This window comes from Canis lupus, chromosome X (genome assembly GCF_048164855.1).
Source record: "Canis lupus baileyi chromosome X, mCanLup2.hap1, whole genome shotgun sequence".
Classification (NCBI taxonomy): Eukaryota; Metazoa; Chordata; class Mammalia; order Carnivora; family Canidae; genus Canis; species Canis lupus.
In genome coordinates, this window is record NC_132876.1 from 86,060,533 (window position 1) to 86,082,394 (window position 21,862).

At 50.2% G+C, this 21,862-nt stretch overlaps 1 protein-coding gene across 1 annotated transcript in view; it reads left to right on the top strand.

The window, feature by feature from the left end:
* The window catches only part of DIPK2B (divergent protein kinase domain 2B), a 45,026-nt gene extending 24,069 nt beyond the window's left edge, over positions 1-20,957 (top strand). The window contains exons 3-5 of the mRNA XM_072817243.1: positions 11,149-11,322; positions 14,017-14,305; positions 15,837-20,957. Of these exons, the coding sequence (XP_072673344.1) occupies positions 11,149-11,322; positions 14,017-14,305; positions 15,837-16,177 (804 nt within the window). The 3' untranslated portion in view covers positions 16,178-20,957. The remainder of the gene's footprint in view (positions 1-11,148; positions 11,323-14,016; positions 14,306-15,836) is intronic.
* The last annotated feature ends 905 nt before the right edge of the window (positions 20,958-21,862 follow it).

The window sequence follows — 21,862 nt, forward strand, 5'->3', positions numbered from 1 at the left end:
TGCTCCCGGCTCCTCCCCAATGCGACAGGACATTACCCTTCCTGGACGGGCCACCAGCTGCCCGGCTCAGCCTCCTGGGAGTGGGGGTCGGAGCAGACACCCCGAGTGAGTGCGCTGAGCAAGGACTTGCTTGTTAAGGACCTCCTGGACGCCCACACCGGACTGGGAGCTGAGGAGGTTACAGAAGTGTTGTTATTCAACGTCCCTGTCCACAAGGTACCAGAGAGCTGAGGAGGGATCCAGCACACACAGCGCGAGGACCAGACTCCAGGAGAGGGAAGGAAACGAGGGCATGGAGAGGCCAGGAGAGCTGCTTAGAGGACGCGTGAGCTGAGCGGGACACGAAGGATGGGCTGGGGGAAATGTCCCTGGCAGATCCTCCGAAGAATAAAAGAAAAGCATGCCGGGCAAGGATGGAGAAGTGAGAATAAGGTGTAAGTGTAGAAAGTAGTAAGTGTCAAGTCCCACGACCACGGTCTGTGTCCACAGCAGTGGGTGGCACTGCAATGGCAGGCCCAGGAGGCAGGAGTTCTCAAACCTGAGCCCGCATAGGAATCTTCTGGAGGGCTCGTTAACACAGGCATGGCTGGGCCCCAGGTTCCAGGGGTTCTGATTCAGCAGGTCTGGCGCAGGGACTAAGAATTTGCGTTTCTTTTTTTTTTAAGATATTATTTATTCATGAGAGACACACAGAGAGGCAGAGACACAGGCAGAGGGAGAAGCAGGCTCCCTGCGAGGAGCCCAATGTGGGACTCGATCCCAGGACCCCAGGACCATCACCCAAGCCGAAGGCAGACGCTCAACCACTGAGCCACCCAGGCCTCCCAAAATTTGCATTTCTAAAAGAAAAGTGACTTGAGAATGGGGGATCTATCCACAAATGGGCTTAAAAGTAGCAGGCAGGGGAGATGGACAGGGATACACAGTGGGGCCCTGGGGGGGCTGTATAGCAAAAGTGAGGCAGGGCTGTACACACACCACACCTGCTGGTGAAGAGAGGGGGGACAGGACACAACCAAAAGGCTCTGCACCTGCTACAGGGGGGAAGGCAGTTCTTGGGGAAGCGAGGACGCCTGGGATCCAGGCCCTGTACTTGAGGCCCAGGACGACCAAGGAGCGAAAGCAAACAGAAGCCCTGCCCAAGGAAAGGACGTCACCCAGAGTTTGAGGCCCTGCTTTACATGGAAGCCAGAGCTCTGCCAGAACCGGGCCTTCCTGTGCCGGGGAAACATCTGATAGCCGTCACCCTGCTCCGTGCCACCAAACCTGTTTCTTTCCTTTTCTTTCTTTTTTTTTTTTTTCAATTGAATGTTGTGTTCCTGTCTACACAACCTTCCCGGGTATGTTACCCACTCAGAGGTGATCCAAAGCAAACCAAATTCTGGACCTGCTCCTGGCTCATTTCCTGTCCCTGCTTCTCCCCTTCAAGCAAACGGTAGCAGAGACAAACCTCCTACTGGGGGGATGGGGTGTACAATAAATCCACCACCTCATGGATTTCAAAGCCAAAATGAAATGATGAGAGGGCCAACTATACTGTGCGAAGTTCCCTCCATTCTCTGTGCCAATTACAGTGAGTGGCTGAGGATGAGCTGTGCCTGTAAAGGAACATAACTGAGAATTATGAGGACATTTTTAAATGTCTAAAATTTGGAGCCCAACATAGGGCTTGAACTCATGACCCTGAGATCAAGACCGAAGCTGAGGATCATGAGTCGGACACTTAACTGACTGAGCCTCCCAGGCACCCCTAGATGCCTAAACTTTTTGAGTCATCCAAATGGTTTCTCCCAAATAATCACTGCGGCAACCAGCACTTGCAGAATGAAAAGTTAACAAACCAAGAAGCCTCTAGTTGGGTCCGGCTTCCAGGTGAAAAAACAATCAGAAAGCATTTCAGTAAAAGGGGGTGGTGGTGGAAATCCGTGTACTGGAGGAGGAAAGAACTGCGAGCTATGTCTCATCATAACAAAAACCAAATGGATTTTCCTGGTTTTGAATACAATGCAGCTTGAAGAAACATTCTGTAACTTTGGACTTAATTATCCAGAACAACCAGCACAGTCAGTGAGTCATCATTGTTTTAATTACGACACACTGATTAACTCTGATACATAATTAACCTAAACCCTGCTTCGTAAGCATATTTAACAACTGAATCATGTAACAGGTGTTGGGATGTGTAACCAGAAAGTCAACTCGGAGGTTTATTAGCACTCAAACTTTCTCTTTCTCCCTGGGTGCCAGGAGGGCTTGATGACAGTAAATTCACTAAGAGTGACACTCATTTGTTCAAGATTTCCCTCAGCCCTCCAAATCCAGCCGGTCAGGGCAACTTTCTCACTGGAAAAGCTGACTTCCATCCATCCTTCCCCCTAGTACATACGCCTATTCATGCATCCCCACACAGAACCCTGGCAGTAGCCTCTGTGGGCAGTAACAGGAGCTTGTATTCACTTTCACACTGTACGACTCTATATTGTTTGAATGTCTGACAGTGAACATGCACAGAGTGCACAGGATGGCCCACTTTGGAAGCCTCTTCCTCCAAGTGCATGGAAAAAAGTGCACCGGTTAACCCTTCTGTATGAACAGTGCGGGCCCGATCCGTTGATGGGAAAGATAGTGGTGATCCTTGAAAAGGTTAAAAGGGGAAATAAATGGGGACCCCTGAGTGGTTCAGCAGTGGAGCATCTGCCTTCCGCTCAGGTCATGATCCCAGGGTCCTGGGACTGAGCCCAGCATCAGGCTCTCTGCTCAGAGGGGACTCTGCTTTTCCCTCTCCCTCTGCCCCTCCTCTCTCTCTCTCTCTCTCTCTCGAACAAATAAAATCTTTAAAAAGGGGGAGAATAAATAAAAAGGGGGGGATAAAGTGACTTGAGTTAGCACGTCTGCTGTATTTAGCACGTGTGTCATAATTTGTGAACATAAAATATTTGTTTGCCTTATTTTAATATCTGTAAAGCCTTCGAAGAACAGATTCTGAGAAGTGAAAACTAATTCTCATTTCAGTGTGAAGCTCTCCATTGGCCAGTTGACTATGCCCTTGGCAAGAGAGGTGAGCCCTGAATCCAACTGTGCCTTCAGCGATCTTCACAACCTCAGATTGCTGACTTCTAATCTTTAAGAGAAGAGCCACCCTTCTTGCCCTTAGATTGTCTTTCTGAGAGAAGTTAGGGTTCTTTCTTCTCCACATTTATTTCCATTGGAGCAAGTGCTCAGATATGTTCAGTCATGGTAAATCTTTGTCTTCTGAGCAATATTTGCTCTTGGGCAACAGCCCAAGTCATCCAGAAACAAGTGGGACGATTAATATGGGAAATGAGCTCGGGGCTAGGATGGCTCTAAGGGGCCCCGGCATTGAGGACTTAAAAGAGATCCACGTGCACACACACATTGTCTTCCTGAATCCTCCTGCCATTCCTGTGAGGTAGAAGAGGCACCATCACCTCCTTTTACAAGAGGAAGAAACTAAGTCTCAGTGGGGCCCAGATTCCAATCCAAACTCTTTGCCCTTCCCTGGTGCCTCAAGGAGGTCACCTTTCTGTGGGTTGCTGGGCTGCTTGGCTTCCCTGGGGTTCAGGAGCAAAGACTCAGCAAACCCACTCTCTCTGGCCTACAGCTGGGCCTGGAAGCTCCTGGAACCTGAGGCAACTCTGCCATCCAGCAACCATGCATTTAGCACTTCAGTCTCTCCTGGCCCCCATTCACCCTGGCTCGTGGCATCTCTGCTTCTTTCCACAGCTCTGCCCCATCTCCTCTTTCTCAGATGGATCCCACATCTAAACTCCAAAAGAAAGAAAAATCGGCTTAATTCTTCACTGATACCCCATTTGCACCAGGCCCCCTATCCCATTAAAGATGGCCTCGCCCTGTTTGGCTAAGCCATGGAAGGGGAGGCCTCAGCTACACAGGGATATAGGGCATGGAGAGTACCATGTTGCTTAGAAGACAAATCTATAGCATGGCAGTGATGACGCTAATACTGATGACAATGATTTGTGCCATTTACTGAATGCAAAACACACGCCTCTCACCATGCCAAGCCTTTTGCACGCACATTCTGCAAGGCTTGTAAACTGGCTCTGTGCTCCATTCTCACAGAGATGGCGGAACAGGCAGTAGTGCGGAATCTAAACAATTTCTTCAGTCTTTCTACCATGTGAAGAAGGACAACATAGCAGCGTGACTTCTGGCACTATTTCCCGGCCAAAATAAACAAAGGGTCAATCCTAGTATCTTCACCCAACTCTGACCCAACACAAGAAGCATAAAAGTGGAGGCATCTAGAAGTCCAGTTCTCCTTCTGGTCCTGTTCCCCTGGGTTACAGCTTGAAGCCTCTTCTTGCTCCACCTAGGCATGAACACTCTTATCTCTAGCTTCTAGAAAAGAACAAGCATCTAACTCTTTTACATTGTAAGTCCCTGCAACGGAGTCACAAAATCGTTTGTCTAGACAATTTACCATCGATGCTTCTGTTCTGGTAAGAACCCTTTGTGTGAGGACACTGTTGGTGGCTGGTGATGTTTTTTGAGCCAACACACTCGAGAATGTGGGTAAAAAGCCAACCGAAGGTCAAACAGCACATTGGGGAAGTTACGGTCTTGTGTATTCCGCTTTCACTAGAAGCTTCAAAAGTAAAAGCAGGGATCCCTGGGTGGCGCAGCGGTTTATCGCCTGCCTTTGGCCCAGGGCGTGATCCTGGAGACCCAGGATCGAATCCCACATCGGGCTCCCGGTGCATGGAGCCTGCTCCTCCCTCTGCCTGTGTCTCTGCCTCTCTCTCTCTCTGTGTGTGACTATCATAAATAAATAAAAATTTAAAAAAATTAGAAAAAAAAGTGAAAGCAAATCTAGATTTTGATCTCGATTGCTGTCATTTCCGCAATGAACGAGTGCTTGTCCTTTAGCGCCAGTTTACAATCTGTGTGTAACGTATCTTATGTGTTATATTAATATATTAAATACAATGTTAATAATTTATCAGTTAATATTAGTTAATGGGATGTAAACATTAATATGTAAATATTTTGCATAATGTATAATTATATATAACATAATATTTTATATGTGTATATATATACATATATAGGTGTATGCGTATATATACATACATATAAGCAGCTTTATTTCAAGGAATTGGCTTATGCGATCATGGAGGCTGCCAAGACCCAGATCCAGGGACTTCCAGGCAGGCCGGGAAGTGGAGTCCCCTGGGAGGGAACTGACGGTACAATCCACAGGCAGAATTTCTTCCTCCTCAGGGAAACCTTAGCTTTGCTCTTAAGGCCCTTCAACTGGTTGGATGAGGCCCACCCACTTTATCAAGGATCATCTCCTTTCCCTTATGTCACCTGACTGTAGTTGTTAACCACATCTACAAAATATCTTCACAGCAACACCTGGATTTTTTTTTTAAGATTTTATTTATTTATTCATGAGAGACACACAGAGAGAGGCAGAGACACAGGCAGAGGGAGAAGCAGGCTCCCTGCAGGGAGGCTGATGTGGGACTTGATCCCAGGAGCCCAGGATCACGCCCTGAGCCAAAGGCAGATGCTTAACCACTGAGCCAGCCAGGTGCCCCAACACCTGGACTCATGTTTGACTGAATAACTGGGCGCTATAGCCTGGCCAAATTGACACACAAAACATCATCCTACCCATTAAATTTTGTTGACTGATGTACAAATTGTTAGGGATCGTGGAGGAGGAGTGTGACCATCGCTCTCTGTACCCGCCTGCCACAGAAAGGCCCCTGTCGGGTGGCAGTAGAGCAGAGCAAAAGCCCAGTCGCTAGCACCATACTGTGAAGACTCTGATCTGCTGGCTGGTTCCCCAAGAGATTGGGAAATTAGAAGGATGAGGAATCCCGGCCGGCGTGGGAGGGGAGGGGAAACAGGGGACCAGGATTTGGTTTTCCTTCTGCCTCTTGTTGGAAGGTGCTGATTTAAGCTTGCTGCCCATGTTTGCAGAAGGGAGTAGTGACTTAGAAGCTCCAGAGCAGTGGGCCATTCCCAAAAAGGGTGTTATTTGGCTTCGGAATGAATCATGATTTTATTGAACAAATGTTTACTGTCCCAGTTCTGTTTGCCATTGGCCAATATAACTGTGGGCTTGCCCTTGGCCAGCACACACCAAACAGAACGAGATGGAGTCCCACTGTGTGAGCGGGACCTTGAGCAGCAGCTGCCTCCAGCATAAAGGGGGTGGGGGTACAAGGCAGTTTTAAAGCCTTTTCTGACTATAGTTCAAGAGGTGGCCCAGAACCCTCTCTGCAAGTATATCAGTTACCGATTGCTGTGTAACAAACAGCTTCAAAACTCAGCGGCTTAAAACAACAACAATCATTGGCTTTGCTCATAAATATGCAATTTGGGCAGGGCTCAGAGGGGAAGGCTCACCAAGTTCCACGAGGCATCAGCTGGGGTGGCTCACTGCAGCACCAGAGGAGCCATATTTCCAAGATGGCTCTGTCACGTGGCTGGCAAGTTGGGGCTGGCTGTCAGCCAGGCTCTCCACTGGGGTGAGGATTGGGGATCTTGCTATCTCTCCATGTGGCTTCCTTATGGCATGGTGGCTGGATACAAGAGAGAGCCAAGGAGAAACTGAATCATCTTTCATGGCCAAGACTCACGGGTCATGTAGCACCACTCCTAGAAACGTGCCAGTCCCTAGACTCAAGTCACCAAGGCCAGTCCGTATTCCAGGGGAGGGGAATTAGACTTCACTCCTTGATGGGAGGAGTGTCAAAGAGTTGTAAACACATTTTAAAACCACCTCATGAAAATAAATAAATAAATAAATAAATAAATAAATAAATAAATAAAATAAATAAAATAAATAAATAAATAAATAAAACCACCTCATGGGGTGCCTGGGTAGCTTAGTCAGTTAAGCATCTGCCTTTGGCTCAAGTCATGATCTCAGGGTCCTGGGATTGAACCTCACATCAGGCTCCCTCTGCACCCCTCTCCCGCTAGTGCTCACTCTCAAATAAATGAATAAATAAATGTTTAAAAAATAAAATAAAGCCACTTCAGCAAATGATACCTCTGGTGTCCACCTTCATATGGGGTACTACATCTGACACCTCCGTTTTCCTTGCCCCCATCCCTCATCCAGCCAATCACCAAGGCTTACAAATTCTACCACCAACAAATATATTTTTTTTAATTGTTATTTATTTATGATAGTCACACAGAGAGTGAGAGAGAGAGGCAGAGATACAGGCAGAGGGAGAAGCAGGCTCCATGCACCGGGACCCCGACGTGGGACTCGATCCCGGGTCTCCAGGATCGCGCCCTGGGCCAAAGGCAGGCGCCAAACTGCTGCGCCACCCAGGGATCCCATACCACCAACAAATATCTTTAAATCTTTTCACTCTCTCATCTCACACCAGGATCACTGCATCTTCCCAACTTTCCTGCCTCCATTCTTTTCTTCCTGTGACATGTAGGATTAGGTTCAGTTGCATATGACAAAAAAAATCCAAATAACAGTAGCTTAAACAAGATCAAAATATATGTCTCTTTTACATAAAAGAACTGATACATAGCTGTCCAGGGCTGATGTAGTGGCTCTGTGATTCCCGGGAATCCAGGCTACTTTCATTTTGCTGCTCTACAACACTTAGTGTGCCCTGGTCCAAAATAGCTGCCTAAGCACCAGCCATTGTTTCCACATTCCAGCCAGGGGAGGGGGGAAAAAGAATGAAGATAGATACATCCTCTCCCTTTTAAGGATCCTTCTAAAAAATTTCTACTTATATTTCATTGATCATACCTAGTCACATTATGACACCTAGCTGCAAAAGAAGCTGAGAATGTCATCTTTATTCTGGGCAGCCATATGCCTCACTAACATCCAGGAGTCTGGAACTAGCAGTCTTGGACACATTCCCCTGAATCCATACACTGTGCTGCACCCAGAATCATTTTCCTAAAATGCGTATGAATATAGCACTCTCCTGTTCAAGGCCTTCAGTGGCTCCCCATCCCTTCTGGATAAAATTAAAATTCCTTAAAATGACTCCACTGTTCCGGCTATCTGGGCTTCTTCTCTGTCAGCTATTATAAGCGATATTTCACCTTTAAGCAGTACTAAGCTATTTGCAGTCTAGCATAGTCTCTCTCATCTCAAGGTTTACACAAGGTGTCCCTTCTGTATAGCATCCTCTCCCACCCTCTTTACGGGCTCACTCTGCCCACGCTTCAGACCTCAGCCTGGACATCACTCTCCTCCAAGAAGATTCGGAGGGGCCCGTGGACACGTTGTCATTTCATTTAGAATCAGAAGGATAAAGTGAACTCCTAGGTCCAAGAAAATGTTGGGATTTATCAATATCAATAGTACCTACCTCACTAGGTTCTTGTAAGAGGTGAACAAAAGAAGACGCTACATTTGAGGGGGCTTAGAAGAGTTCCTGTCGAATAATAAGTGCTCAGTAATTATCACCTATTATTGTTGTTGTCGTTATGGCCAGTTGGAATCCTGCCTCTTCCAGAGGTATTGTCACTTGAGAGTTGGTTCTCACAGAAGAGAAAAGATTACTTACCTCCCTCGGTCCCCAATGATTATCTGTAATGGTGGCATTTCAACCTGCCTGGGAAAGACTATCAGAAGCAAAGAGCTGTTCTTGAAGCTTCAAATCACCTTCTATGGTCTCCACCTGGGTAGTCTATGCGGCCAGAGGTATAAAGGGGCAGGACTTATTACAGGGGAAACTGCGTGGACATTCACATCTAATGGATCAACATCCAAGTCTAACTGTCCTAGCTCGGGCTCCTATAACAGAGAACCACAGACTAAGCGGGTTAAAGAAGAGAAGACTATTTCTCACTCTCCTGGAGGCTGGGAAGTTCAAGATCAAGGTGCCAGCCAGTTGGTTCCTAGGGAAGCTCTCTTCCTGGTTTGCAGACAGCTGCCTTCTCATTGTATCCTCACGTGGTGCTCTCATGTTTCTTCCCATAAAGGCACTCATCCCATCGTGAGGGCTCCACCCTCCTGGTCCAGCTACTTCCCCAAGGCCCCACCTCCTGAAACCATCGCCCTGGGGATTGCGGTTTTCAACATACGAATGGAGGGGGGCAGGGGAACAAACACGCAGTCCATACCAGGTTCAAATCCCGAATCCAACCCTTACCTACACTCCGCAGACTTCCAATTCCTCGGTTGCAAAAGGAGGCTCATAATGGCACCTACATCGTGGGTGCCCAGGAGGATTAAATGAGCTACTGCATGGGAAATCCACAGCCCAGTGCCTGGCACATGGTGGGTTCGTGCCCTCTCCTCCCATCTATATGCACTCCCAAAGGATGGAGCACACATGAATTGGACACTCACAGACTCAGAGGTGCAAGCATGGAATGTTCTTTAATTTTCTCTCCCTGAGCTCAGCTCCTATGCCCTCACCCCTCTGGGGAGTACGAAGTGCCATCCAAACACTTCCAGGCCACCTTGGCCACATTTCATCACTTCAGAATTTGGACCAGCCCCCTCCCTACCTGGGGCTCCCTGGGTACCCCGGCCATGGTGGTTCAACAAGCATCCACACTGGCTTCTGCCAGTTGGTTCCGATCCTTGTCTGGGAGCGTATGTGGCCATGGTCTAGCTGTGACCCTGTGGTAGAGTGGCCAGCTCTCTCGGGTTCCCGATTGTAGCTCCAAAAACTCCATGTCCCAGGAAACCCTCAGTCCCGGGCAAAGCGGGATGGTTGAGCATCCTACCCCGAGAGCCTATGCATGCCCTCGGCGACCTCCACGACGCTCAAGACTTCTCAAGGCGCCCAGTGGCCCTTCCACACTCTGGGGTTCTGGCTGGGGAGATGGACGGCGCCAGGCTCGGGGGTCCAGGGCTCTGGAGACTAGCCCTCGCCACCTACCCCAGGCTCGCAAACACCATCTCCAGATACCTTCGGGCACACTTTCTGCCCTGGGTCTTGTGTTCTTGGAAGCCAGGCTCTAGAACTGCGAAACCCTCTTCTCATCCACAAAGCCTGACTCCTGCTGTCAGGGCGATTACTGGCTGTCACCACCATTCTCTGAGCTGGGACTTGAAACTTTGTCAATTTAATAAGAGTGGGTAGCATTGCTTACGCCTTGCCAGACACCCTTCTAGTATTTTACATCTAGTAGCTTTTGAGATCCCTGTGATCTTTTAGTGTGCTGTTACTGGCACCCTCGCTTTAAACTGTAACCCTCAAGGGATCCCTGGGTGGCTCAGCAGTTGAGGGTCTGCCTTTGGCCCAGTGCGTGATCCCAGGGTCCTGGAATCAAGTCCTGCATCGGGCTCCCCGCGGGAGCCTGCTTCTCCCTCTGCCTGTGTCTCTGCCAATATCTCTGTCTCTCTCATGAATAAATAAATAAAACATTTAAAAATAAGTAAATAAACTGTAACCCCAAGTTCAGAAAGACTCGTAAGAAACTTTTCCAAGTTCACACGGCTAGCTGGTAGGGATGGAGCTGGGGCTGAATTCTGGCTCACTGGGGCCCAGGGCCCTATGTTTAATCATGTTTCTTTTATTCTATTAGTAAGTTGGGTTCATTGTCTTCATTCAGTGTGCAGAGAAAGGTACAGGGGCGGGATGGAAGGTCGTGGAAAATAAACATAGGTTCATACCTCCCGATTTTATCCCGAGAAGAACAAAGCGGCACACATGAAGATGCTCAGGTGTAGCATCCCAACTGCGATGACGGTGTCGTGATGTGGTGGGAGGTGCCGAAAAGGTCAGTGGCAGAGGGCTGATCTGATTGATTCGGCCCGAGCCTGGCTCTCGGTGGAGAGGCAGAGTGGGGGTGCGAGGGTGGTGGAGACGCAGGTGCTCCAATGCTTTGAGTGCTTGCTGGGCTGCACCACCTGCCCAGTGCCCGCTTATCCTGCCCCTAGGATGGCTCAGTCCATTCCCCTTGGCCCTTGGGATCTCGTCCCGAGCCCCCAGCTCGTGCCTGCACAGCCTTACACTCCACCCTCGGATTGTGCTCAGAATCCCCCTTCCTGGCCTGAGGTCTCTTCCCAACAAGGTCCATCTTGTTCGCCAACCCTGGTGTCCCCCCCGCCAGCAGGGGCTGCTTGTGTCCCGTCCTGACACCCCCCGCAAGAGCTCAGCCTCCTCTCCCGCTCCGGGGTCTCTCCCCGCCCCCCTGCAGGGCCTGCCCAGCCCCTTCCTGCGCTGCCCGTCGCAGCGACTCCTGGACCGCGTGGTCCGGCGCTACGCCGAGGTGGCCGACGCTGGCAGCATCTTCATGGACCACTTCACTGACCGCGACAAGCTCCGTCTGCTCTACACGCTGGCTGTCAACGCTCATCCCATCCTCCTGCAGGTACGGAGCGACCCTCGCCCAGGGAGGGGGGCTCATGTCGGGCTCCAGGGGCGCCTTCCCCTTTCCACAAGCCTCGGGGCCACCACCTGGAGATGGGCACTGCAGCCATCCCTAGAAAGGAGAAAAAGATGGAAGTAACCTAGATGTCCATCGGGAGGGGAATGGTCAAACAAATGAGGATGCACCAGAACCTGGGGATGCACTGGTCAACGAGGCCATCATGATGGGATTTTTTTCCCCCACATCCTAAGGGTCAGGGAGCTCCCAGTGTGGGCTCAAAGGAAACTAGAAAATGGGAGGAAAGATCGGGTAAAGGAGGAGGGCAAGAGAGGAGAGAGAAAGAGGAGGAGGAGAAGGAGGAATAACGGGAGGGGGAAGAAAAGAGAAGGAAAGGGGAGAGAGAAAGTGCAAGTAGAGGAGGAAGATGCCACAAGGAAGACACTTAGTATTTACTATCACAAGTCATCATGTGATTATTAATTTCATCATTTCAATTTAATTTTAAATATCATTATATATGTAATATACATAATCACTAATCTTTGATATACGGGATGTCTGGGTGGCTCAGCGATTGAGCATCTGCCTTTAGCTCAAGGAGTCATCCTAGAGTCCTGAGATCGAGTCCCACATTGGACTTTCTGCATGGAGCCTGCTTCTCCCTCTCCTCTGCCTGTGTCTCTGCCTCTCCCTCTCTCTCTCATGAATAAATAAATAAAATCCTTAAAAATAATAATAATCATCGATATACTAATTGTTATGTTACATATTTTATTCTATATTATTAATTAACTGATATAACTATCTTATATATAATTTCATTATTCACTAGATATAATTATATGATGTTTAATTATATAATTATATATAATTAATTATATATTATCAGTTGTTATATATAACTATATAATATATAATCAATATATATTAATTATTATATAGAACATATGTAATATATAATATAATATATCAAATGATATATAATAATCAGATTATAATATATTATAGTAATCAGATTATAATATATCATAAATATAGTGTATATACTACATAGCATATATTAAAGATTATAAATAATTAATATCATCAATAATTATATATACTGTCATATATTAATATGTATTATTACATATAATAATATAATGACTATATTATATACTATAATACCATTATATATTTAATAATATATTAATAATATGATGTGATCTATAATTATTGATGCATTAATATATAACTTCTGTGTGATTAATGCATATTTATTAGTATATGAGTAATTAATATATATTGATATATAATCAACGAGGTGCTCTTACTTATTGAGCACCTGCTATGTACTGGGTGTTGTGTTGAATGTTTTACATCTCGACAACCCCACAGAAATATTATTATGTCCCCTTTTCCAGATGAGGTCCGTGGGGCTCAGAGACGTGAGGTGACTTGAGCACAGTCATATAGCTCATGTCAGCAATGGGACCCAAACCCCGAGGTGTCCGAATGCAAGGTCCACACTCCAAAACGTGCCTCGTAACCACGGCATTTTAAACCCTAGAGAAGGAGAAGGAATTGCTGGGGGGGGGGGGGGCGGCGGGGGTTCCCATCTCCGTTTCCCAATCCATTCTCCGTTTCCCATTGTTTCCCATCGCTCTGAGCTCAGTGGTGGCAGCAGAGTCCCCAGAGGCCCGGGCCAGAACCCTCCACCCATCCTGGGCCCCACCCGGGGGGAGCCTGGATCTGCCACCGTCCTGCATCCAGGGCACTTCATGGGAGAGGTCCCCGGTGGGCAGGGGAAGCAAGGGAAGGTTCTTCCCAGCAGGCGGGTGGGTTAAAAAGGGCAGAAGACCAGAGCAAATTGTTAGAGAGGGGGATAACTTCTTTTAAAAAAAAAAAAAAAAATAGAAGGAACGTAAGGAAAAAACAGTGGCATTTCTAGTTTCTGTCGTTTCCCCCGGTCCAAGGACACAGCGTGCTAGATACCGCTGCTTCAAGAAGCCGTCAAGGGAGGAGCAGCCAGGTTCCGACCCTCCTCTCGCGGTCACGAATCCTCGCGCGCCGCGCTCCTAGGAGGGGCCGGAGGGGCCGGAGGGGCCGGAGGGGCGCCGGCAGCGCGGCGGGGCCTCCCTAGATCAGGGCTGGGTAGGCAGCGGCCCATCCCCTGGTCCTACCCTCAGGGCCTCTTCTAGGCGGGGGGGGGGGGGGGGCGCTGTGGAATCCCAAATACCAGTCATATTTGTTGGACTCTTCAACTCTTACGATAAACACATTCCCCCGAATCCTGAATCCCGTGGAAAATCACCCTCGCTCCAGATGCGCTGCATGGAATTGGGAGCTTCCTTTAATGAACCCCTTCATGAACCGTGGCATGAGGGGCGCCCGGGGGGCTCAGCGGCTGAGAGTCTGCCTTCGGCCCAGGGCGTGAGCCCGGAGATCCGGGCGAGTCCCGCATGCGGCTCCCTGCGAGTGCCTCTGCCTCTGCCTCTGCCTCTGCCTCTGCCTCTGCCTCTGTCTCTCTCTCTCATGAATAAATAAATCAGATCTTAAAAAGGTGGACAAACGATGGCATGAAGGGGGCGCGGGGCACCGGCGGAGCCCAAGAGGTCAAGAGAGCCGGAGAGGCCGAGGCTAAGGCAGCGGGGGCAGCAGGGGGCGCCGGCGGGCCTCCCGGCTCACCGTCTGCCACGGCCGTCGCCGCCCCAGGTCTTCCCGGGGGCCGAGGGCTGGCCGCTGCCCAAGTACCTGGGCTCCTGCGGCCGGCTCGTGGTCAGCGCCGGCACCAGCCCGCTGCGCGACTTCTACGCGGCGGCCCCGGACCAGGCGGCCGACCTGGCCTACCAGCTGCTCGGGGTCCTGGAGTCCCTGCGGAGCAACGACCTCAACTACTTCTTCTACTTCACCCACGTCCACGCGGCCACGTTTGGCATCTTTGACAACGGGCATCTGTTCATCCGGGACGCCAGCGCGTTGGGCGTCATCGACAAGCAGGAAGGTACCAGGGGAGGTCAGGGCGACAGGAGCCAGGGAGGGGGTGACCGGGCGGGCGTGGGGGGTGGGCCTTGGCGGTCTGCGCGTGTCACCGTGGGAGCCGCCCAAGTTCCGGCGTCAGCCGTCACGTAAAACGTCCCCCTCGCTCTTTGGAGTCTGTGCTCCGGGGCAGCGTCCGAAGGGGAAGTGGACTCGGCCTTGCCCGGGGGGCCTCAGGGCGCTGCCGTGCTCAGTGCAGTCCGCGGGCCCGGACACCCGCTCCCGGTGCTCCTCCTCCGAGCCTTCCCGACGCTTCTAGCCTTCATCTGAAACTTCCAGAACTGGCTGCCGTCCATTTTGGCACCTTTGCTTTCTCTAGCGTCGTCAAACTAAAAACGGGTGGCATCGAATGTGGTATATGAGGGAAATCAGGGTTGGCGCCGCGCGCACTGGCTCGGCGGGTTCTAGAACCCTTTGAGCATCCCACCGCCTCTAGCGGTGACAAACTTTCTGAGCCCAATCACGGGACACAGGGTTTTCTTCTCTGATCCCCAATTTTGCTGACATGACAAGGCCTCTAGTTAAATCACACTGGCTGGTTTCCAGAGTTGCCTTGATTAAGAAGAATCCAGTCAGAAGGAACGAGGCTGATTCCAGAATATCGGGGCTACGGAGACCACTGCACCTGAGAGCCCCACTGCACCCCGCTGAATGCATATTCTGCAGCGCCTGTTGTTTCTCCCAACTTTGTAGTCCAGGAGGGCAAATGAGACCGGCAATTTCCTGCCCTCACTCACTCCCTAATAATAAATGACAGAGGGCAGCCCGGGTGGCTCAGCGGTTTAGCGCCGCCTTCAGCCCAGGGTGTGATCCTGGAGACCCGGGATCAAGTCCCACGTCGGGCTCCCGGTGCATGGGGCCTGCTTCTCCCTCTGCCTATGGCTCTGCCTGCCTGGTTCTCTCTCTCTCTCTCTTTCTGTCTCTCATGGATAATAACATCTTTTAAAAATATAAAAATAAAAAAATAAATGAGAGAATCACGGTGTGGATGAGAGCCCTACAATTACAAGGCCGACTCCGGCAGTGATCCGTGTATTTTCCATGCCCGAGCTTCTCCTTCCATAGCACAGAGTCCCTCCCATGTTGTTCCCGGCGGGGACTACTGTGTCCCCAAGCTCTGAATCTCCTGATGAGGGCACCCGGGTAGCTCACTCAGTTGGGCCCCTTCTGCCTTTGGCTTAGGTCATGATCTCAGGATCCTGGAATGGAGCCCCAGGTGGGGTTCCCTGCTCAGCGGAGACTCTGCTTCTCCCTCTCCCTCTGCCCCTCCTCCTGTTCATGCTCACTCGCTCTCTCTCACTCTCTCTCTCTCTCTGTCATGTAAATAAAAATCTTTCTTAAAAATCAAAAAAATTATAATAAATCTCTTGGTGATCAGAGATGCTAGGACACCAAACATTCACCCCGCAATTCTAATTAGTGGTCCACCCCCGACCCCCACCCCCGGCAAGAAGCCCAGGTTGTAGGGCACGTAACATTGTCCATCTCTCTCCCAGGTAGCCCAGCGGCCGCCGGGGCAGCAGAGACTGAAGACGTCTTTAGCTGCCTGGTCTCCGGCTGCCAGGCCGAGCTGCCCTCCTGCTACACCGTCCCGGAGAAGCAGAGCCTGGTGCTCGTTTGCCGGCAGCTGCTGCCTCAACTTCTCCAGGGGAAGTTCCCCTCCCCGGTGCAGGACGAGATAGACGCTGCGCTGGCACAGTGTGGGGACGATGCCCGCCCAGACTCCGAAGTCCTGGGGGCCGCCCGCCGGCTGAAGGACCTCTTGAGGCCCCTGAGAACCTGTGACCCCAGATTCGCCTATCGCTACCCAGACTGCAAGTATAATGATAAGTTCTGAGGGGCTGGAGCCTTGCGGGCCTCCGGGGACAGCATCCTTGGCCCTCCCTGGCCGAGGCGGGTCGCTGCAAGGTTGACAGGAGCAGCTCTGTGCTTAGACATTCGGAGAACTGCCCCTTCATCTTCCCCGGGGAACTGAGCGACACCCCGACAAACAGGGGAGCCGTGGCGGCCCCTGCGGCCACAGCGTCACCGAGAAGAGGCTGGACGCTCGATGGGCCTCCCTGAGCCTCGGGGTCCTCTGTCCTCCACCGGACTCTCGAGTTAGTGAAAGAAGACAGGGCTGTGAAGGGCCAGGACGCGTGCAGGTGGTTACGAAGAGTGTTCCAGAAGTCTGCACAGACAGGACTAATGGGACAGAGCCGTGGCGGTGGAGGCTGGCGTGGAGGGAAGGGAGTGGGGAGGTGAGGCCTCTGGCCAGGACGCTGTCACACTCAAACCCAAGGGTCTGCCTTCCGGCCCCCTGCGCCCTAGCACTAGCCCTCCTGCCCTGCTCCCCACAGCGCAGGGGTGCAGGAGACCGAAGGCCGAGGAAGTGCATGGACAGGTCCACACTCTGGGTGCCCGGCGTCCCATGCGCTCGTGTGAGGCACCCCGTGGTGTGGTTAGAGAAGAGACCAGCGGTGGGCTGGGGGCCAGTGTGTTCGTCCGGGACCTCCGAGAAGCAGGCGTTACGACAGGGTGAGACGGGCAAGGATCGTATTAAAGAAGATGCCTGCATGCAATGGGGGAAGGAGGTGCTGCCGGTCTGAGGCCCGGTGAGGGAGAGCAGGTCAGTGGGAGCATTCTAAGACTGGCGTCTGCGCTACCTACAGGAAGCTTCTACAGGCCTGTCAGGGTGTCCTGGAGGCCAGGCCAGCCACCAGAGGAACCCCGAGCCTTCCAAGGCTGGATGGCCTGGTGCACTCAGTGGTTGGCAGGGAACGCCCACGGGAAGCACCGCTCCGGCCTCATGGCACAGATGGATTTCAGAGTGGGGTGCAGGGCCTGCAGCCAGCTCTGCTCTCCCGTGCAGGACATGGCAGCCGCAGCCAGGGCCCCAGGCCAGCCCTGTCCTCCCTGCCGCCTCCACTGCAGGAGTGGAAGGAGTCTGAGAATTTTCATTCAAACTTGGCCTTACAGGTCATTATGTCGGTATTTTGTCAAGGTCAGCCAACAGAACGGATTTTATTCAACAGTTTGCTAGTTGTTTGGTATCAAAGGTACCTTGATTCCTTATTTAGCCATATGAGATGTGGGCCTCCGTGTGGATTCTTGCCATGGCCCATCAAGTCATAGTGGGGGGAGAGGGTTGTGGACCTTTGTCCAGCCTCCCTGTCAGCCCTCTCCCCTTAGGGACCTCCCAGGTGGCCTCCTCTCTTCTCCCTCAGAATCACCACTTTTAGGTCAGAATGCCTGACTTAACAGGCCTCATATTGCAGACGGGGTAACTGAGACCCAGGAGGAAGAACGACTTGCTGAGAGAGCCCACGATCCTCTTGCCTTGCCCTTTGGCTACTGATTCGCACCCTGTCCTACCCAGTTTGAGTCCCTTCACTCACATTTAAAGAGGGGCCCAGAAGAGTCCTATTCCCTTGTCCACTAGGTTGCTTGTCTTTGGGGTTTGCCTTTTGACTGCTCCAGACACTACCCCTGGGCCAACCATGATAGTGAGGATGGCAGGCCAAGATTCTGGAAGGGCGGGCTTGGGCTGCCTGAGAGTCTTTGAGACTGTTGCCTTCTGGCTGGGTCTGGAGAGGCGAGGATTGACCAACCTTTCCCAACACCTTGCTTTCAGCCCAGTGAAACTGATTTTTGACTTCCGGCCTTCAGAACGATGGGAGGAAACATTTTTAGTGGTTTAAGCCACCCATCTTGTAGTAATTTGTTATGGCAGCCCCAAGAAACTGACACACACCCCCAACCCCCAACTCCGTCTTAGTGTCTGCTTCGAGAGAACCCAACCAGCAATATTCCCCAACTTCAAGCTATAGTGATGGCTTCAAAGGCCAGACCCAACCGTGAGGGAGTGTGTTTTGCCTCTGTACCCAGGGCTGCGGCTCAGATGATTCCATTTCTCCACTTACTAAGTCCCACGCCTCATTTAAGATCCTGTCTGAGTCCTACTTTGACCTAGAGCGTTTCCTGACAGGCTGGCCTCAGTGAGCCCTTTCTGAATCCCATCTCTGTACCCCTGAATCATAGGTTTGTGCTCATTTAAGGCTAATCCTAACGGTATTCCAGAGAGATCTGTGTCCCATCCTGCCATCCAGCCTCGGGCAGCCTCAGGATGGTGGTGGAGTGGGCCCTTTGGGTTTCTCCACAACAACCTGACTGGGCACAGAGCAAGTGCTCAAAAAGTGTTCTTGCTATGATGAGTACATCCTTTAGCCCTTTTTGCTTGGTGTTTGTCACATACCATGTGCTCTAGGCTCAATGTTTGTGTCTCCCCAGAATTCTTTCGTAGGGGATCCTAACCCACTGTGTGATGCTATTAGGAGCTGGGGCCTTTGGGAGGTGATTGGCTTGTGAAGGTGGAGTCCTCATATATGGGATTAGTGCTCTTCTAATCCCAGAGAGTCTCCTTGCTCCTTCTGCCACGTGAGGACACAGGGAGCAGATGGCCATCTATGAGCCGGCAAGAGGGCTCTCTCTCAACACCAAATCTGCCGGCGCCTTGATCTCAGACTTTCGGGCCCTCAGAACTGTGAGAAATAAATGTCTGTTGCGTATAAGCCCCCCCGTCTATGGTATTTTGTTATAACAGCCCCAACAGACTGAGACATTTTGCTGGCCATATGCAGGACAGAGCTGCTTCCTTGAGAGTTTTGCTAGCTACTGCCTTTTTACCTGCAGAACCAGCGACATCTTTTGCAGGGTCTCGTGCAAAATGAAAATGTGGAGCCTCCTGTTCTTAAGATTCGCCAGACAACAGAGCATAAAATGAAGCACAAGCCCCGTGAGACTGTGCAGCTTGCATGCCGGTGAAGCCGGCCTTGGGTGCCTGAGAAGTCCAATTTTTAACCTTGGCAGAGAGTGTTCCTGGGGTTTGCTGGGGTCTCCTTTGACCTCCACCACTAAGGGGATTGGGTGTGGGACCAGAGGTGATATACAAAGCCCTTAACAACCACCATGGCAAAGGAACCAATTTACAAGAACGCACTCCACCCACTGCAGCCATGATGTGGGCATAACCAGAGCCTGGAGGCCAAGTCTAACTCTTGGAATGAGGAAACTGGTTCAAGCAATTCTCTCAAAGTGACAATTTTTAGGTCTCTGGCTTCCCAGTCCTTCCCTGTAGCATCTGACTTCCTCTCGTCAGTGGTTCCATGAGCCTAAACATCTCCTCTAGGGTTAAAAAGTAAAGTTTGTTAAATAAATAAATGAATTTTGTTGGATTTGTATTCTTTTTGGAAAGATCTACATACAGCCCTGGAATCAGACAGACCTAGTGTCAAGTAATGATTCTGCTGATTCCTCTGCAACCTGGGCAAGTTGCTTAACCTCTTTGAGCCTCCCTAAAATGGAAAGGAAAGGATTTACCCTTGCAGAGTTACTGTCCTATTTCAATAATACAATGTCTCTCAAGAGCCTGGCACATAGAGGCATTCCGTATTCAAAGGCAAATACAGGGCAAGAACAGAGGGTCTCCTGGCAAAAAGCGTTCTTCACACAGCCCAGGAGAGTGCCACAGCCCCTGGGAGGCCCTCTGATCCCTGTCCCAAGACTCTACTCCAGCCCAGAGGACCTGTAAGGATGCTGCAGGCTGGTAGACAGTCTGACTGGGGCCAGTGTTAATCCCCTCCTGCTAACCAGACTCCGGGTTGATCATGAATGACAGTTGGGCAGCCACGATATTCACCTCCCCCAGCCCAGCCTTCCACTACACTCAGAAGGGAATCCTCCTCAAGCAGGTAATGTTGGGAGCCTTGGGAAGTCCATCCATGCTCAGTATTAAAGAGAAATGTGGACGCCATCGTGGTCCATTGAAAGCTGTTGTTCCTTTGCCTATGTACAGTGATGTGGCTTTTCTGGCCACTTCAGGCCTGTTGCCCACAGATACTGGTGCAGCTGGGCCCAGGTGCACACAAGTATACTCCTCGTCTGTCTGCAGCTCTTCACGGCACTAAGAACAGTTGCAGTTGCAAGACATATGGGAGGGTCAACGGCCAGGCAGGGGGCCGTGAATTTGCAGATACAATGACCCTCCAAAAGGCAACTTAGAGGAGCAGGCCAGCAGAGGGGAGCTGGGCAACCAGTTCAAGTGGCCTGCCCAGTGTAGGTCTTTGTAGGAGCAGACAAGGAGAGGGAGCATTCCCATCCCACTAGGGTGTCAGATCCTGCACCAGCCCCTCTCGCAAAAGTCAGCACATCAAAGTTACTTATTGCAGTGTTGTTTGTGATTAAAAATACTGGAAACAACTTTAGTGTCCGTACATGGAAGACTGGTTGAGTAAACCGTGGTATCTCCACACAATGGAGTGCTATGCAGCTTTGCAAACGAATGAGTAAGATTTCTCTGAACTGATATGGAATGATCTGCAAGATATACAGCTAAATGAGAAAAAATAAAAGCAAAACACACACACATTTAGAGGATGCTAAAGAAAGAAAGAGTATAGGGATGCCTGGGTTGCTCAGCGGTTGAGCACCTGCCTTCAGCTCAGGGCGTGATCCCTCGGTCCCGGGATCGAGTCCCACATTGGGCTCCCTGCACGGAGCCTGCTTCTCCCTCTGCCTGTGTCTCTGCCTCTCTCTGTGTCTCTCATGAATAAATAAATAAAATCTTTTTAAAAAAGAAAGAGTATAAGAAACATTTATGCATCTGCTCATTTGTAATACAAATATACATTACGTAAATATGTGTGTGTGTGTGTGTGTGTGTGTGTGTGTGTGTGTATGTGTATTCACGGAGAGACAGAGAATAAACCAGAAGCTAATAAGATTGGTTACCTACAGGGAGTAGTGGCAATGGGGCAGAAAGAAGGGAGGAATGGGAATGGAGGTAGGGATAGGTAGAGGATGAACCCTCTCCGAGTATACCTTTTTGTATAAATGTGACTCTTAGGGGGCACCTGGGTGGCTCAGTTGGTTAAAGATCTGACTCTTGATTTCAGCTCAGGTCATGATCTCAGGGTTGTGAGATGGAGTCCCACATTGGGTTCCTCGCTCAGCATGGAGTCTCCTTAGATTCTCTCTCTCTCTGCCTCTGTCTCTCCCTCAGCTCCTTCTTTCTCTCAAAATAAATAAAATATTTTTAAAAATATGGCCCTTAGAACCATGGGGATTCTTCACACAAACCACAAATAAATAATTAAAATCCACCAGGATGTGGGTTGCACTAAGATATAATACAAATGACAACGAGTGGACTTAACTGTGTTACAAATGAATAAGATAACCACACCGAAGAACTAGAGTAAGTAACTTGAAAAGTAAGCATTTTGACTACAACAGTACAAAGCAGTATAAGGCTAAAGACAAAAAGAACTGCACACACAACTTAAAATGGTTCATTTTGTGCTATAGAATTTAACTTCCATTTAGAAAAAGAGAAGAGACAAAGAACCAAGCACAAAAAAATTGTGCTCTGGTTAGTAAATATTTTTCCCATGGGGATGTGGGTTAGCTATTCCAAAATTATTTTAACTGTTAACCAAATAAGTAAATACATTGTGGATAATGAGAGACAGGCTCTTACCATTGG